This window comes from Lepisosteus platostomus, chromosome 11 (genome assembly GCF_059453375.1).
Source record: "Lepisosteus platostomus isolate fLepPlt1 chromosome 11, fLepPlt1.hap1, whole genome shotgun sequence".
In the NCBI taxonomy this organism is placed as follows: Eukaryota; Metazoa; Chordata; class Actinopteri; order Semionotiformes; family Lepisosteidae; genus Lepisosteus; species Lepisosteus platostomus.
In genome coordinates, this window is record NC_142621.1 from 37,852,039 (window position 1) to 37,870,543 (window position 18,505).

The 18,505-nt window shown below is 37.1% G+C and overlaps 1 protein-coding gene across 1 annotated transcript; it reads right to left on the bottom strand.

The window, feature by feature from the left end:
* Positions 1-334: 334 nt before the first annotated feature.
* On the bottom strand, positions 335-17,884 carry narf (nuclear prelamin A recognition factor). The gene is made up of 12 exons (XM_088599551.1): positions 17,628-17,884; positions 16,825-16,939; positions 13,851-13,931; positions 12,917-13,060; positions 11,135-11,267; positions 10,662-10,796; positions 9,368-9,486; positions 8,361-8,490; positions 7,604-7,676; positions 5,628-5,765; positions 4,867-5,024; positions 335-3,838 (listed from the first exon to the last, which is right to left on the bottom strand). Exons 2-12 carry the CDS (start codon positions 16,849-16,851, stop codon positions 3,597-3,599), a joined length of 1,380 nt encoding a protein of 459 aa, XP_088455677.1. The 5' UTR covers positions 16,852-16,939; positions 17,628-17,884; the 3' UTR covers positions 335-3,596.
* Positions 17,885-18,505: the final 621 nt, after the last annotated feature.

Below are 18,505 nucleotides of genomic sequence, written 5' to 3' on the forward strand. Positions count from 1 at the left end.
CACAGCTTCACACAGTACCCAAAATATATTATAAGTCATGTTAATTAATAATATTAAGAATATATGAATAATGGCATGATATTCTACTACAAACATTATTAAAAGTAATTTTTCATTTGCATAAATAATCGGTTTACAAGTGATTTAAAATAAATTGGGGCAGATTACACTGACCACTGTGAGATTTAAGTTTTCAATCCTTTGACACACTATTTCTTAAAATTCCAGTTAAGATAGCATTGTTCTTCTTTACAGACATAAGGCAGACTCAAAAGCAAAATAGAAAACTGAAATTCAAGAAACTGATTAAGCAACATGACCAGACACACTCAAATTCATCTTCTGATATGTTTATTATAATTTCAAGATTATAGGCAATTAATGAAGCACCAAGTTTAAGATGAACAAACATTGTATTTTTGGACTGTTTTGGCTCACATTTGCAGTATTTGAGTCAGAATTCAGACATGATAAAAGGGATAAGTACGTAATACCAAGTTTCAGGTAAAATTCTGCTTCACTGAAATCTTTAAGTTTAAACATTGTAAGAAATATCTGTCATCGCAATCTGTTTTTCAAAGATTCCTATAAAGTATGCTTAGGCAACAATTTTAAATTTATGGGAGGACTTTGACGTTTAGAAATGCTGAACATTCCAGGGAGCACCCAATACAGACATATTAAAATATTAGCTGTGCTCAAATGAGGACATTTTAAAAATCCTTGCTACCACTTCTAAAATATTTCTTTCTTCCTGTTATTTGTATGGTTCACATCCATCTGGACCTCATTGTTGTAATGGATTATTCAAGGGAAAAGGAAAACCAAATGTCCCTGTCCAGTCTGGTCCTCTTCTGGCAACACAAACCAAATTAAATGGGAGTTACTGAGGACAGCTGTGCTATTCAACTTGGATTGTGTTGCAAGAGTGTGCGATCAACACTGACTAAAGGGATTTACTGCTGATTAAATCTGAATAATTTGGAAGGCATTGCAATCATTTAATCATCAAATCATGGGAAGAAATTATTTTAAAATCCTTGCTCCGACTTCTAAAATATTTCTTTCTTCTTTATTTGTAAGGTTCATGTCCAACTGGACCCCACTGCTGTGCTGTATTATTCAAGGGGAAAGGAAAGCATGGGTGGAGAATGTGTTAAAACATTTTGCGGGAAGAAATTAAACAAACTGATGTGTCTCCTAACTAATAAACAAGGACATCTATCCACCCATCCACTTCAGGGTCACGGGGGATCCAGAACCTATCTAGGCAAGCAACAGGTGTAAGGCAGGATACACCCTGGACAGGACTCCAGCCCATCATAGGTGACACAGTAAACAGACACGCACACACACACACCAAGCGATTACAGGTGAAATACTAATAGGTGTGAGCACAGCAGCACTGTTTCCACATACGTTTAAGCCTCCTTTTTGCTTTCTGGTGTATTCAGCCAGCCGACAGCTGATATAAGAGAAAGTCAATTAGAGAACATGATGTCAGTGCAAATGTTCTATTTAGCTTTGTGGTTGTGGTTTTGCAAAATTTGTTGACATTACAGTAACTATTTTAAAGACCAACAGATGTAAAAAAAACAATGTTTATCACAGAGGATTGGACATCCTTACTTTCCACCTTTCCCCATGCAGGTACAATGCGCATGTTTGATGAAGTCAGAAATATGCATAATTCTGTTTTATGAAATCAATAAAGAGAGTATCCAGGTCTTAATTTTGATACTGTGCCCATCTACATAGAAAAAGATCTGGAATATTAGTATACTCTGGTACTTTCATGTGAGTGTCCACTGCACACAGTGACCATCAGAAGGACAGAGATGGAAAAACACTTTGTGAATTTATTAAACCTACCAAAAAGTTCTGAGGTTTGTATCACAGCAGGACTAGATTTTTTTTTACATTTTAATGTCTAAACCATTGACACTTCTTATTTTGTATCAACTAGCAATCCATTTGTAATATGCAGAAAGGGCTCTGATGACAAAGGTTAAGACAGGATAATCATATTTTTTCCAGTTTTCTTTTTGTTATAATATATATATATTGTCTTATATATATATACAGTACATACCCAAATTTAGACCTGAAGGTTGTGTGATTTCAAGCCTTACCACTCACCCTGCTGCCACCCACAGCGAGAATAAAGGTACAGACAGAATCCTCTGAGCCACTTGCCTTCACTGTAGACCGTGAAGTACGAGATGATCAATGCTTATTGGAGAAGAGGCTCATTCCACCGTATAAGATCAAAATAATCCCTCAAGCTCATTGGTGATATCAAATGTATTCAAATACAGCTGTCCTGAAAGCTATGGTTAAGTTCTTTGCCGCTGAAGACATCTATGCAATGCTAAGCATGGTGTCTGCTTCTGTCTGCACTGGAACTGAGTGGCAGAATGGGTCTAACAAAACTACTAATACAGGGAAAATGTAAAGCAGAGCAAACTTAATGGCAGCTGTTTCACTGTTCTCTCTGTAGTGTAAAAATTGATCATAGCACCAAAAGGTTATTTCTAAATCATTCACTCGTGACAAAATATTTTGCAGAAATGGTAGAGAGTATGGATAGCCATACACAAAACATTCATGAATTAGTAGTTAAAATTTTCCATTGGATTTTCACTTTTAAAGAACACTCTAAAACGGCAGCCATTGAGTCGAGTTTCAGAAAGGAAAAAGATATGAGGAAGGCAGCTTGAGCACATTGCTGCTACAGCTATCAAGATGCAACAAGCAGTTTAAAACTACCTAAAACATTTAAAACAAAGGTCTAGTAAATAGAAAGAACGTCTACTGCTCTACTTTTTTGGAACATTATTTAAAACAAAAACAAAACACAAAATAGGTCTGCTTCCCTAAAACTGCTTAACAAAAAAGGCCCAAAAATTACACCTCAGGCAGGAGGCTGTCCAGTGTAGAGGAGTCAGCTGGTTCATGCAAGACCACAAAGCCTTCTGGCTCCTCACTCCCTTTTTTTCACTTCCAGTAAAAATGCACTAGAATTTCCCTTAAATTAATTTCACTAGAACGTCAAACTAAATTTAATAATGCACTGGATTATGGGATCATTAGCTGTAAAATATTTTCAAGAATTGATGCAAGTGTCTGGAAATTTCAGTTAACCAAAGCATGAAATGAGGGTTCCACTGCACTAATTTGGATCTGGCAACCCTGATGCACCTGCTCTAATCTACATTTTATTTCCTTTCATCGACCCTCAAGTGTTTAAGCAATCCTCAGCACCAGGATCATTGGAACAATTAAGGGTTAATTAAACGGATGAAACACAAGCTAGGTCAAAGCCCTGTAGCAGAACACAATGGAAGTGCCAAGATCTCCCACACCAGTCTCAGAGAACGCGTGTGTGTGTGTGATTTTCTAAGCCCCGTGCACTGCTGCCAGGACAAATCATATTAATATATATGATTATAAAAATGTATAAATGGGGGACATAATTGGCGAGTGTGAATTAAAGAAAGAAGAATCCAAATTAAATTCCCTCATATCTGGATGGAGAAGCTGCGCGGCTGTGTCATGAAAGTCGGAGATTTACTGATCAGGGAGAGAGGGCCAGGCTACCACTTGTAGTCCGGCGAGCTGGCCGCCTGGTTCTCTGGCCTGTATTGCGTGTGAAGGACCTGGCGAGCCCTGGGGGAGTCAGCTCCCTCTAGCCAGTCCTGGTAGAGCCTGTGCACCTGGGGGCTAGTCTCTGGTAACCTCATTGGCAGGCTGGTGTACACCTCCTCCATCTGCTGCAGCAATGCCCGGTCCGGTTTCCCGCTTTCCAGCTGCGCCTGGCCTTTCCCATTCAGACAGCCTGGCAGACCAAGATACGCAGAACGTTAACTGCAGCTCCACTAACGTAACCCAAGACAAGCATGACTGCTTACGGAACAGATAAAGGTTTATTCCATGCTGAAAGGAAAAGAGACAACTTTTTGGCAGTGGAGCCTTCAGGTGTGTGAATGCTTCTTCAGGTTTGACTGGTTATAAACATCAAACCAGGGAGCACTTGCATTTCACTTTAATATTCTTCTATACAAGTCCCTTTCACTTCTGTTGAGATTAATACTATCTTTGAACCTGCAAATACTGCAACAAAAGTGCAGAGTGCGCAGCACAAATTTGCATTTTCTCTCCTAAGTGCAGACACAAAATGAAGAGGCAAAAACAATATTCTGCAATGGACAGATTATTTTCTATTGCATACATATTTCTATGTAAGGGAGTTATACAGTACATCTATAAAATATGTTGGCCTTATTGATACATATGACTTGACAGCACATGGTGGTCATAAGATACCATAAGAGTTGGTGTTACAAAAGTGTCTGCTGTCTCTGTCAGCTTGGAAGGCCTCTAACCAAAAGAGAAAGCCTGCTATCACCGAGTTATAGAAATAGTTTAACCTATAAGAGAAGCCAAATGTACCTTCTCTTTTGAACTTCTGAGGTTACTCTGTTACTGTGTTGAACTACAAGGAGGTTTATGGTACATATTCCTAGTGTGTACCTTCCACTTTAGCCATTTTCGATATTTTGTACACTTTTCTATGAAAACTGATGATTCAACAAATAACCTGCTCTTTCAAAAGTCAGCTTGATAATCCATAGCAGTTATTATTCAAATAGAACCTTTATCTTATGACCACATCCAATTTACTAAAAGATGGAAATTTAAAAACACTGAGTTAAACCTAAAGTTAAATAAAATGATTTTATAAACCTAAGAATTTACAAATTAATCACAGTAATCTTGTAAGAATAACAGATGAGACAATGGAAGACTGTGGACCAGACCTGTGAAAACCCATACTCTTTGAAACATTAGGTTTGAATGACTTGCCTCCTGGACAGGAAAGCACCTCCACCAACTGGTAAAGGAACTTTCCTTTCTTGAGCTTTTGAATCATGTTCTGTATATTTCTGAAGCCATACACAGCAGCAAACTGTAAGAGTGTTTCTCCATCCTTCTCCAGTGTCACCTCCTGGAAGTCCCGGTTCCTGAGAGGCAAGAGAGAAGCAGAGCATGAGGAATTAATTCACACATTTTAGGAAAAACTGTTCAATGTTCTGTTGTGTTCCTGTTGTACAGATTATTGTGTAAAAGTTCAAATTAATATACAGAGTCCCTGCAATGGTAAGGCTTATTTATCTATGTCAGACTTCCCTCACTTTCATAAATAAAAACAACAAAACCCTGATATAAATTCACAGTTTAACCTGAGTACAACACACATTTTTTGTTTTAAGGGCTTTTAATTTTGGGAACTAAATAATTTATATTCCAAATAAAAATAGTTCACTTTCATTGCTGCATACAATATGCTTAAAACTTAATTTTTAATGCTTATATACAATAGGCAAACAAGTCTCTTCTAGTTGATCTGAAGATATTATAAATGCCAATTTATAGTTTTTAGAAGGTATGTATGTAACCCACTTTGGAATAAATTGCAACCAGAGAACGATTGTAAAACCATTTGATGATGAGTGTCACATTCAGATTTGGTAAATGTAGCCAACAACTTTATCCCTTAGTACAGGGAGTCTTTATATGGTGAGCATTCCAGAAGACCCAAACAGACACAGACCCAAATCACTCACTTCAGAGTCTTATAAACTATTTCCTCGACATCCAGTCCAAAGAGCTCTTTGGCTGCATATTTGAAGATGTGTTCCAGAAATCCCTCTGCTCCCCTCCCTTCATGCCGAACAATATCGACTTCCTCTGTCTCCCCAAACCTGGAAACAAAGAGCAGATTTCATCACACACTAAAATCTTATCTTGACATATAAACTAATTTCAGATTACTGTCTTCCTGACTTGGCTCTAAATAGCACACAAGGGTGTTTGCCAATCCTCTTTATGAAAATGAAAGGTGACAGGGAAGGATCTGTGCAGAGTTCACTCTTAGCAGAAACCTTATGGTTTCAAGCAACTTATTAAATACAGTACCGGGGCTCAAATAGTTGAGCTATGGAACACTGGTGAGACCACAATACATCTTAGCAAGCCTGGATTTATTACCCTTTCCCATTCACCACTTCATTTACACCACTTAAATCAACTTCAAGCAAAATGAAGAACAATTACACTGATCTCTGCTATTACATGAGTTTCTAAAACGCGAATTGGCTCATACGCGATTGGTAAATAGGGGACAGTTGTCTGTATAATAGGAAACTCGTGTTGGCTTATATGCGATTCCGTCCCCGACATGTTTACGTTTTGCATGCTGGAGTAACACAACTGAACGCGTCGATCCACGGAGGAATACACATGATGCTCAGCTGTCCCACGTGCTTTGTTTTGAAAGTGCCAATTATTGTAGGAGTTGCTCCTCAATTCTCCTTGCCCACATGAATCATTCCATAAATGCTACACTATAAATTTAATGTGTTTAAACTGTGTAAACATTTTTTAATAGGATAACTAACAAATTTGGTCAAGCTTTGGTTAGGCATTTGGTTAGGTTTTGAGTGGTCTTCCCCTTACCCTATTTTTCCCCATAAGCCCTGTTATTTTTATTGCGTGATTTTGCATAACGTGCGGTTTTACAGGAATGCATCTATTGCGGTAAAGCAGAGACGTCTGTACGTTGTTTTTATTTAGGGTTTTCTTTTGTTGTGCTGCTGCACAGAAAAGTTGGGGAAGATGACAATTCTTTGGTAACTTAGTGATATATAATACTGCAGGTCTGATTTGTCTGATTTCTAGTTGTGATCAAAATGTAGTGAACTTAACATTCTGCTTCATTTGTAGTTATGTAATTAGCAAAATACTGTATGTTGAAATAAAATATAAATGTTTATAAAACACTTGTTATTGAGTGCATACTGTAGATTAATTTCAATGTACAAGGTATACATTTAGCAATGGGTTGGTATAGGAAGGCTATTGTAGTGTGCATTGAAAAGTAAAGTTTGAAATCTTCCATTAAAGCAAATCTTAATTTTTAGCATTTTAACTAAATGACAGGATGCCAGTCCACCACCAGGCACACACAAACCCAGACATTCACACACTCACACCAGAGCTAATTTTACCAGGAGCCAAGTAAATTACTATTATGTTTTTGGCCTGTGGGAGAAAACTCATATAAAAAATTGGAGAACATATAAATTCAATTAACACAGCACCCCAGATCTGGAATTTAACTCAGGGCCCAAGTGCTGCAAGGCAGCAATGCTAACCACTGCACCACTATGCCACCCCTTATGCACCTACTATTATTAAAAGAAATACTGTCAATAATGTCATCTGTATGACAACATTGACTTGGTTCAGGTAGCTCTCCATTGGGTTCAACAGATTATTCAGTATTAAAAGAATCATAGATTTATGGGCTAGTCAAACAGTTAAACAATTAGCAATTTAACACTCAGAACAGTATTGATTTGTAACTGTTTAACCAAAAAATAATTTAACAAAAACCAAACTCAGTTTTTCACTGCATATACTGTTTGGCATGCTAGTAATTTGACATAGCTAATGCTTACATTTGGGTAATAATTTAAGTAGAGACAATATACTGTTTTCAGTTTAACTAACTACTTTTCACAGAGCTGCAAGAACTTACACATGATCTAAAGGAATGGAATCCAAGCTCTCAATTGAAACCTTTTGCTCCTCCATCATGAGCATGATTTCCCCTGAAACACAAAAAAGCGCTGTTATAATATTCTGAGTACCTCAGAACAGATAGATTTCATATAGATGAATAATGAATTTCTGTATTAAACATGGGAAAGATGGCTTAATTATGTTAATTTCACAATGTTAGGCAGGACAATCATTTCAGTCTGCTTTCTATACATTTAATCAAGACAAGCAGCCACAGAAAGCCATTTCCCTCTATTAAGGTTCTTTAAACATGGTATACTGTACATGTACAGTACTTTGCCTGGTGAAGCAGACTTAAAGAGTGAAATACTTTCTCACACCTACTGTGAGAATCCAAATACAGCAAAACCAATTTTTAACACCTCCTGTTCAACATATGTGTGGATATAAGGCATCTGCATTACAGGACTGAATACAATGGTGTCAATGCCTCCTAAGATGTGCTCCTTTTATTATCTACTTGACTATTATGTATTTAATATATATTAACATACAGTATATACAGTACTAAAGGCATAGGCACTAAATGCGTGAAACTAAACAGAAGTCTCCAGTCTCTTTTCAGTGTTTGCATAGTACATTACAAATAATAGTTAAAAGCTTACAATATGTAAAGTCAGCCACTCAACACTTCAGCCACCACCCCTTGATAGTGTGTCTGGTGAGTATCCTGAAGTGTGTTAAGGGGTCAATCTCAGGGGAGTAGCACTGACCTGAGGTGACAACACAGTCTACATCTTGGCTTTCCAGCAGGCTGTTGTAGAACTCCTCCCGCAAAGCCTCCAACTTCTTATCAAAGCAGGGTGCCACCACCACATGGTACACTTTATCTGGGGAGAGCTTCTGAAAAACAGCATCAAACACTCCCTTGTCAAGAGACAGATAAAGCCCGGGAGCCTTTTTACAGAAGAAGCAGGAGGTTTAAGTTCTGTGGCTGCAATTTAGGGTTTTCAGGATTTCCACTAAAGAAGACTCACTTCAATCCATAAGGTTCTTGTTTCCTTTTGAATGTGAACTATTCACAAACTGAAAAAAAAAACACCTTAATATCAATTGAGAAATATATTTTAGGAACTGAGAATAGCCCTGTAGTTGGGGTAGCACTCAAGTAGTTTATTCAATGTTAACAATACTAGCTAGTTTAGTGAATACATTAAAACAAAAGCGTTTGGAAAGTCATCCAATCACTTCTTGTGCTAATGCAAAATGCATGATGCATCTATTTTTCTCTGACGATTTATTAAATAAAATATAAACCTAGGTTTTAGATGAAACAAACACTTGGGAAAGCTGAAGAACTTATTAATTGATTAACTAAGGACTAATGTAAAACGCATAGAAGCTAGAACACTCCCCAAAATTTTAAACATTCAACAAAAGAAGGTTTTAAGGCTAACCAGTTAATTAGCCAAGACAGGCCCTTGAGTGACAATATTAACATGGGAAACAGTATCCTCAATGCTATGTGTTTTTTCTGACGTGATGAATCTCCTAATGGCTAAAGTACTCTGTCATGATTAATATTTTTTGACGATGTATGCAGATACATTGTTAAGATATTAACAATGGTATAAATATTTATACACTTCCTCTTTTATTAAATTGATATTTAAAACCAAATGTAACATATTACATGAATTCACTTACAAACTTTAATAATTGCACTCATCCTTAAGGCTGTAAAAAAGGAGCTAGCTATTATGATTGTGATGATGCTCACCTGCTGTTTGGTGAAATAGTCCTTGACCAGAGAGCCCATTATCTGCTGGGGGGATTTGGAGGTGCAGATGTGTGGGGTCACAAGGCTACCCAAAACACGCTCTGCATAGCGGATCCACCCTGAGAACAAAAGGTCACCGTCAGTCTGGTCTCAGAACACCTCACACAGCACCTCATTCATGCCATTTCCACGAAAATCAAAGCAATGGCTTGAGCTTATTATCCCCTATAATCTGGCTGCACTGGTGTTCATTTTAATTAGAATGTCCTTTAACTCTATGACTAAGTCAGATCACATGAATCTCTTGCTAAACATTGAAAGCCCTCTTTGTATAATGTTCTGACTGCATTATTTCATTTGAAATGCTACTGTATACCGTCATGAGACTTTAGGGTTTTCTTAAGGTATCTGAGTCTTCACTCTGCTTTAAACAATCACTCCCAGATTAATTGTGTCGGCAGGTTATCAACTGGGGCACATACTTACAAGTTTAATGTTTCCATGGATCTTACAACTAAATAGATAAGTTATTACATACAGTATAATGATTAGCATCGTTATTACCAATACTAGTCATAATACTTTATTTTATAATGTATCGCAGCTTTGCGGAAGCGACAATTCTAGTATATGTTTTGACAAGACTACTGATTATTTGAGCAATACAACTTCAAGGCAAAACACATTTCAAAGCACAGAGATCAACTGCATGTTAAAAACTGATATTTATAGTTATATTTATATTATTACTATGGGACATTGACTCCTCCATCAGTACTCTATCTTAAAATCATTTAGATGACTGAAGAAGTTCTACACACAAATGTGTGCAGCCTATGATCCACAACACTCTGTATCCAGAAAATTTTATCCTCTACAACATTCAAGACTTAAACACTGTGTAAATGTTCTTTATTTTTAGAATATATTTGTAACTGTACTGCAAAATAAATTTAAAAATAAAGTTGTAAATCTTGTACAAAGCTTAATTTTTACTGCTTTACTGCATGTAAACACAAATGTGTATAATATGTTTATGTACAAAGCACAGTTTAAGAAAGATGGAAGAGAAGATAAAAATCAGTACCAAGTTCACAAGTGGTTTAAAAGTTGGACTTTACATAGCTAAATGTATAAGCAGTAATCACGATATATCTCCACAGAATACTTACTTGTGATCTGGTACTCTTTCATATTACATACCTACAACTCCAATATCACTCACTCTGTGAGTGAGGTAAAAAAGGAGTCACGAGCTGCCGTGTATGCGAGGATGGGACAGAGGGACTCTCACCTGGGCAGGCAGAGGTGAACATAGGCAGAGCCTGCTGGTCTTGGTTCCTCCTCCGGTACCGCTGGACAAACTCCCTCTGGCTCTCCAAGAGGCTGAAGTCAGCCGCCAGGGTGGCATCAAACACATGGTGCACCCCTGGCAGAGAACACAGGCTTTGACTGAAGATGCACAAGCACCTCTGGGTAACACTTTAGTGTGAGTCTGTGTGACATTAATCTTTAAAAATCTCTATCAACATGCCGGATAAGCTTCAAGAACAATGACATGGAATATCCCATGCTGTAGGTAAAGAAAGAAAAACTGAACTAAAACAAAGTTAATCTATACGAATTCAGCTTATGGGTGTAGGTAGTAAACAAACAGTCACTGGACTGCATTTTCCTGCCCTGTCAGAAAAACAGGCCAATATTCCTCATATTCTTAGATAGGACAGTGTAAGTGGCAAGTACAGTTAGAACATTACTTAGATGTACCTTGACTCTTCAAAAATCCACAAAGCTTCCTGGTGGAATCAGGAATGCCGAGGTTGAATTTGGCAGCAAAGAAAGGCAGAGACTGAGGGCAAAGGGAGACTACCAGCACTTTGTGTTTTGAGGTATCACATTTCTGTAGGAAAAACAAAGAAAAAAATATTAAATTAATGGTTCACTGATGCAAAAGCTTATACAGCACCTGTATTTCTATCCTATATTTCTTTATAAGTAATTATGACAATTTTCTACTAACAACAAATTTATGGAAGTCACAGCAGAAAAGTGTCGACAACAGAATGGCCATGAAATCTGGATTTCAACATGGTTTCAGAGTTGCCTTTAGGAACACATTTAGACTGGTCATCATTCAACTTTGGTCCCTAACTATGAGATCCTGCATTTTTCATTTACTGTAGATGTTCACAATCAGAGAAAGTAGAAATTCCATGTATATAGCTAGTTGTTGGAGTACTATGCTATTCAACGCTTTGCTCATGAGTAGCAGGTCAATTGTTAGCCATATACTGTAGGACGCTCCGATAAAATCAGTGACACAGGAGAGAGGTGTGCATTTTTTGGGGCTTTTCTCTATGAGCAGAGTTCTATACATTACATCTTCAGTATTCTGTAATTGATAGATTGGTAAGAAAAGACAACACTACAAATTATACAATACCTGCACCATTTAAAAAAAAACGTAATAACTGCACCATGGTACAGACCTCACGCTCAACATTAAATCATATACTTTGACAAGGCTGTTTATTCCACAAATTTATCCTTTCCGTGATCAAGAGAAATTCCTGCTTAATTTTAGCTTCTAAATGCCACCTTATTGATAGATATGAGGAAGCACATTTTATGATATTACTGCCAAGTAAAGAAAAAGTATGAAGTATGTATGTAAGTATGTAGTAGAAGTAAAATGCGACACTCCTGGTGTGATATTAAGGCAATTACTCACCCAGGAAGGTTCTGCACCCCCAAAATCTTGTTAATGAGTTGCAATATGTTAATCAAGTTAGGATAAGAAACTTTGTTTACAAAAATCCACTTAATGGACAATCAACTTTCTCAAAGTGTAAAAATATTCTTTAAGTGTTTAAAAAGGCGAAAATTCCCAAAATTGTAAATAAGTAAAGTTACCACATAGTGTTACAAACAAATAGCATGCCTACTACTTTTTCTTCTCTTTCACATCCAGAAAAAACAGGAAATGTACTTTTGATATGTCAAAATCGTAGGAGCTGCAACTTAATACTGGGTTTGTCCTTGGAGGTTTTGTTTGTATGACATCACACATACTTGGTAGGGAAATTCCCTTTTCCAAAACCTGTTCCACCTGAAGCTTCAGAGCTTGCATATGTCTCAACAATGGACACATCTAAAGCAAGCCTTTAGTATCTCTGTGTGCCATCAGACAATGAGCAGTCTTGCTGAAAAATATTTTATTAAGAACTGAAACCTAATGTGTTTTTCATCTTCAGTGTGCTGGACTTTAAACTTAGAGGTGTCAAGATATAACCAATAGACATGATACTACATTGTTGTTTCTTCCTGTGAATAACATGTTGTATTACTTACTCCACATAACCTGGAGTATAACACCCTGAATGTATTAACTGAACAAAAGGTTAACTAAAATCCTTTAGGCCCTACGTCAACATACTGTATATATTAATAGACAGCAAAGATGAATGTAGTTCCTGCACTAAAATCCTAAATCTTCTTGGTTCAGAGCTGCTCCTATGCCATTCTCCTTTAAAGTGAAAAACACAATACCTTGTTAAGGCCTAGAACCCGGGAGAATTCCTTAAGGTTCTGCTGAGATATCCTGTGGCGCTCCTGTTCTGTAATGCACCGATCACAAGCCAGACAGTCACTAAGAAACACTCTCTCGCTGACTAGTTTGTGGAACTCACTCAGCTGCAAACAAAGGCAGGCACAGTGAGTAGGCAGTCTTTTTAGGAGGTAAAAAATACATTTTAACTGAAAGAGAACTTATAAAACTGATTTTCACGTTAACTTATAAAACAATGAAATGTAAGGTATAGGAGGAAGAGAGACAACTCTCCTAGCAAATACAGTACATATGCCTTAACAAAGACACAGTGGAGTGTGAGATGAAAGGATCCTGCCTGGACTCCAATCCAGGGATACTTCTTTCTTCTATATACTGTACTATTATATACACTATATACTATTTATTTATATTCTTTATACTTCTTTACTTCTATAAGTCTTTAAAACATACAATAAGTTCACAATTCTATTCAAAATATCTTTTGTTGTTTGTAGAAATCCTTTTATATTTAAAACTACTGCATGTTAAATCATGGATAGAAGCAGAACTTTTGCTTTCTCCTCCCAAACCCCAGACTCTTTAATGATCCCTACCATAACTAATTAGTGGGACATTTGGAAGAAAGTCAGCTGTTTGCTAGTGATCTCACACACGTCACAAACTTTGACTTATGTAATGATTTTCGTCTGAGGCCTGGCTTTTATCTTTTCACCCCCCTATCATCCTCCTCAAGTAATATTCACACTATGGGAATCCAAGACTAAGCACTAAATAGACAAGCTTTTGAAAGGCAGTTTCTGCTGGAAAAAAAGCATCAATGTAATTTTGTTTTCTGTTCTATTTAGTTCTCTTCTTGAACATTTAAAATTAAGAAAACAACAGCTTCACAAAAAAGTTCCCTTTAAGCATTACCTCCCCATTTTCTTCTGTCTTCCCCACAGAGTTGCTTGATGAACTTTGGTATTCACCACCTGGCTGTTTCTTGCTGCATTCCTGTACAATATTTAACAAACAAAATCATTAGCCACTTAGGTTTTCACCTTTATTATCCTCTTTTTTGAAACTATGACAAGAGCACTGCACAACAGCACATCGGGCATTTGAATGTCAAATGACCTTCACAAGAGTTTTTATTTTCATAAAAATTATATGCAAAATACTGTGGAATGTAGCAAGGAATTTTTTAATTTCTTATTCAATTACTTTGCATCCATTGCTTGCCAGGATTGGCTTAGACTCCCCTGTTACCCTGAATTGGACGAAGCAGATAGAAAATGTATCGATGGATATTCTGTCAATGTGGTGGTTTCTTCCATTGGACATATATTGTTGTGAAACGTGATCATTTTTGTTAAGATACCGATGAACCACATGTTTTCATATACACACTCAAAATAATCATAAATTTGGTCAATTTAAACCGATGCTGTGTCTCATTTGTTGTTTAAAAGAAAATTAAAATCCAACAACCATTTAAGCAAAAATGTATGAGATTGACTTTGCTGCATTACCCTATTTATGCGAGATGAGAAAATGACAAGTAATAGGTTTATTCCGTGCTGAAAGAAGAAAGAAAACAACGTTTCGGCTGTGAAGCCTTCTTCGGGTGTAAGCACAATTGTTTTCTTTAAAAAAAAAAAATACTTCTTCCACAAGCTATGACTTCACAGAATTCCCATAAATATGTTATTCAGTATAGAACCCAAAGGAATACAAGTTTCTACATGTTTATGAGTTACAGGGTAAGGGATTTACTGGGGATTCTTAATCCAAAATTACAGAAAATTAACAAAGTCATATTTATGCTTCATAAACAATCATTAGAAACCTTAAAAGAAAAATATTGAGGTTACTACATACAACACAAGATGCAATTTTAATGTTTTCACAGAAATAAGTGAACTGAAGAAGTGAATTTGAAGTGGTAATGGAAGGTTAGTAAATTATTAATCAAAAGGGTGAAAAATGTGTCAATAGCAGAAAAACACTTTTTGGCAGACAACAGAATCAAAAATGGAGGAGAGGATGACAAACATTTTTTTTGGAGGTGAAGATCAAAACATGCCACAGGACTGAAACATTCATGCATTTTGCATTTGTGTTTACAACTTTATAACAAAGTAACCACATATGTTTTGTGTTGAAAAACATCACATAACGAAACTTTGGAAGGTGAAGGCAGCTACTTCTCCTGCCTTCCCTAAACGGCGTACCCGGGCATTATAAAAAAGTCACAATCTTCAAATGAAACACTACCACAGAAACAAAAGGATATTGAAAAATGCAAAACCAATAACATCACTTAGAGCAGGAAGTATTTTTTTTATTATCTACACAGCGAACACTAACATCATCCATGATATTCAGTTTTGAACTCGTGCTCACTGAAGCATTACAGGCATTGACGAATCACAGGCTAGTCAGATGTAGATTTAACAAACAACAAATCTCCAGGTGATTCGGCTAAGCCTGATCACTGACAGAACTGAGTGAATGCAATCCAGGCTACCTTACGTCTCAAACAATGTGAAAAAAAAAACAGGTTCTTCATCATGGTTCACTGTTGAGAAAAACAACATGACAAGATAGGGACTCTAAGCAACTGAAGGGAGGAAGGGAGAACCAAAGTGCTGTGAGGTCATATTACAAATTCTTCAAACCTATTCCTAGTTATGATGTAAATGTGTGGGGCCATAAACCCATGACAATAAGGAAATCAGAACCTGAAAGAAAAAACAGAAGCAAAACTCCCACATGTTAACGATAAAAAAAAACCCATTTGGAAAGACCCAGTGTTTGCATCTCGCCCTCCAAAAAAAAAAGTATAACTGCCAAACTGTTAAGAACAGGAAGCAGTAGAGTTGGTTTTCATTACGAAGAGGTAATGATTTTCGCTAAATCAAAAAAAGCTGACAATCAAGAGACCAAAGCAATCTGCTAGGCAGACATGAAGTACAACCCAGTGATCAATCAACTAAAATATCAGAAACATACAGCTTGAATCCAAACTCACAACCTGATAGCTGAGGAGAGGTAAGTCATACACTTCTCAAACCCACACAAGCAAAGACCTGCTTTGTTTGGCTGGGTGTAACAGGAACCCAAACCAAGCCTAGTTCATGAAACTGACAGCTGATGAAATTTTTCAGGGATCATACATTCCATATAAAAGCTGTATACAAATATTCTGTTAATGTGTGCTATAATAAAGCATAAATGTGCTTTCCAAGTTTTTAGTGCTGAAATGGTGGAGAAAATATACAAAGCAATTTCTGCAAAGCTACACACACAAGTATTGAGTGTAAACAAGGGTACCCTGTTAAACAGTAAGTTAATGGAGAGGGGGTCACACAGACATTTTATGCCACTCAGTTTACAGCTTCTGTGTTAGGATAACTGAACAATACATAAAACCAATGTCATATTACAAAAGGAGAAAGTTTTATCTTCAGCTAGAAGGACATCAGCACTAGGGGGTTAAATGACGTGCTCAGCAAAACACAGTGAAACAGTGGCAGAGCTTTTGTTCAAACCTGCAACCTCCTGACAAACCTAAAACAATAGTCCACATTTACTCCACTATTTAGTTCACTATTACTCGTCAGCAGAACAAATATCTAAATATATATATGTTAAAGCTTCTATTTTGTTGAAACAGCCAGGATCTTGCCTATTTCACATTACTTTCATATTACTGTTTGTAACATTATTTAGAACAACCCTGTGTCCACGTTTAGAATAACTGAACTGTTTGAAAATGAATAATCAGTTAATAATAAACCGCGATCATTTATAGGTTTGGACACCCACACAAAATGTTAACGACCCAACCACTAAGCTGACAAGCGCATAAACAGGACTAGTAGAGCACAGGCCAATTTCTTACCTTCTTTGTGCAGTTCTCACACTTCATTTGTGACTATTTTTCCGCCCTCCGACTCGGGTTCCCTCTCGCACCGAATATTTGTGTGCAGTATAAAGGCTAAAAGCCCGTGTTATGTCTGTTAAAAATAAAAACAACTTTCACGTGAAAATTAAAGTCCTTAACCTCTACCCTTAATTATGCAAGACGTCTCTTGTCATGTTTAACTACAGTATCATCTCAGCTTTCCTCAATACAGAGTCGGACGAATGGTAAAGCGTGCCGATGTAAATGACACTCATTCTGTCCTATCGTTTGACTTGCAATAACCCTCCAATCAACAACGAGACTGGGTTATTTTCCGTCTTGCACCCTCTGCAAATAGGACAAAGACACTATTTCTGTAGCCTGTTAACACACAAAATAACTTTCACTGCGTACTGGCAAGGCCAGTTGTATACCCCAAGTTATGAATAGCTTACCTATATAGACCCTACGCTACAAATACCAATAATTATTGGACTCTCACTGCTTTAATTAAGAGATTTACTACACTCTAGTTTTCCGCAAACTACCACCTGAAAGTACCCATTTCACAAAACGCATAATAACTCGACTTTAAAAAACTTTAATCCATTCAGCGTTGACAGAATAAACACGGACATCATGCAGAAACAATGAGTAATGATAGTCCTTCACTGGATGTTTTGACATAATTGCTTTGTGTTTAATGCTTGAAAATGCCTGAAAGCTGTTCATGGGGCATAAACGTGTCTTTACAGGTAATGCCATTTCAAAACCACCAAAACATAAATTAACCCACTCACCTGCTTATATTCGCATTAAAATGTCGTTTGTCAAAATCCCTGAAACACATAATGTAGTCTGCACGAAAGACCTGGGTGGTCATACGCATGTGCCTGTGCCTTCACCAATCCAGCGTGCAAGCCAAGACGCCCTTCACAAACTGGATATTTTTCGAAGCTTATCCGTGTCTTTCTAATCTCTTTATAGAAGTAAAACACTTTCGTAACAGACTCCACTGCACAGGGAAAAAAAAAACTCCTCTGCAAAACCAACGGCGCATGTGTGCAAGTCATGGTCCAGATCGCACTGTGCACGTCACCATGCTTTTTAAAGAGACCATACCACACTGTGGGTGGCATTAATATGTACAGGCGCTATTGTCCTCCAGTACAGTACATCTCAGACTCCGCGTGAGTAATATTAGTTACTAAAGCCGAGTTAAAGCAGCTGATCTATGATCATAGGATTTTCGTGCGGGACTTGCGGTTTCCATTCAATCCTAGCTAGCATTATTGCACTTTGCCTTTATTGCAATAGATTGCATTTGCTATTATAGTTCTCGTATCAGAAGTATTTTTCTGTCTGTACCTGCAGTTCAGTGACACGCTAAGCAAACAAACAACTACAAAACAATAAAACTGATAGTAATAACAAAAATAATAGGCCGGCAAAGGCGTGTTAGTTACAGTAGCTCTGCTATAGTATCTCACAGTTCTTGGATCTCTAAATTGTCCTAGTCTGTCTACAGACATCCAGGAGGTGCAGTAGTCCTATCTTGAACCTGATCTCTCTAGACTACACTTACCTTACCAGGAATAAACTGCTTTTTGAGTATGGATAGTTAGATAAAACGTAAATTAGCCAGTTAGCAAATACTGTAAATGTGTATTATTTTGTC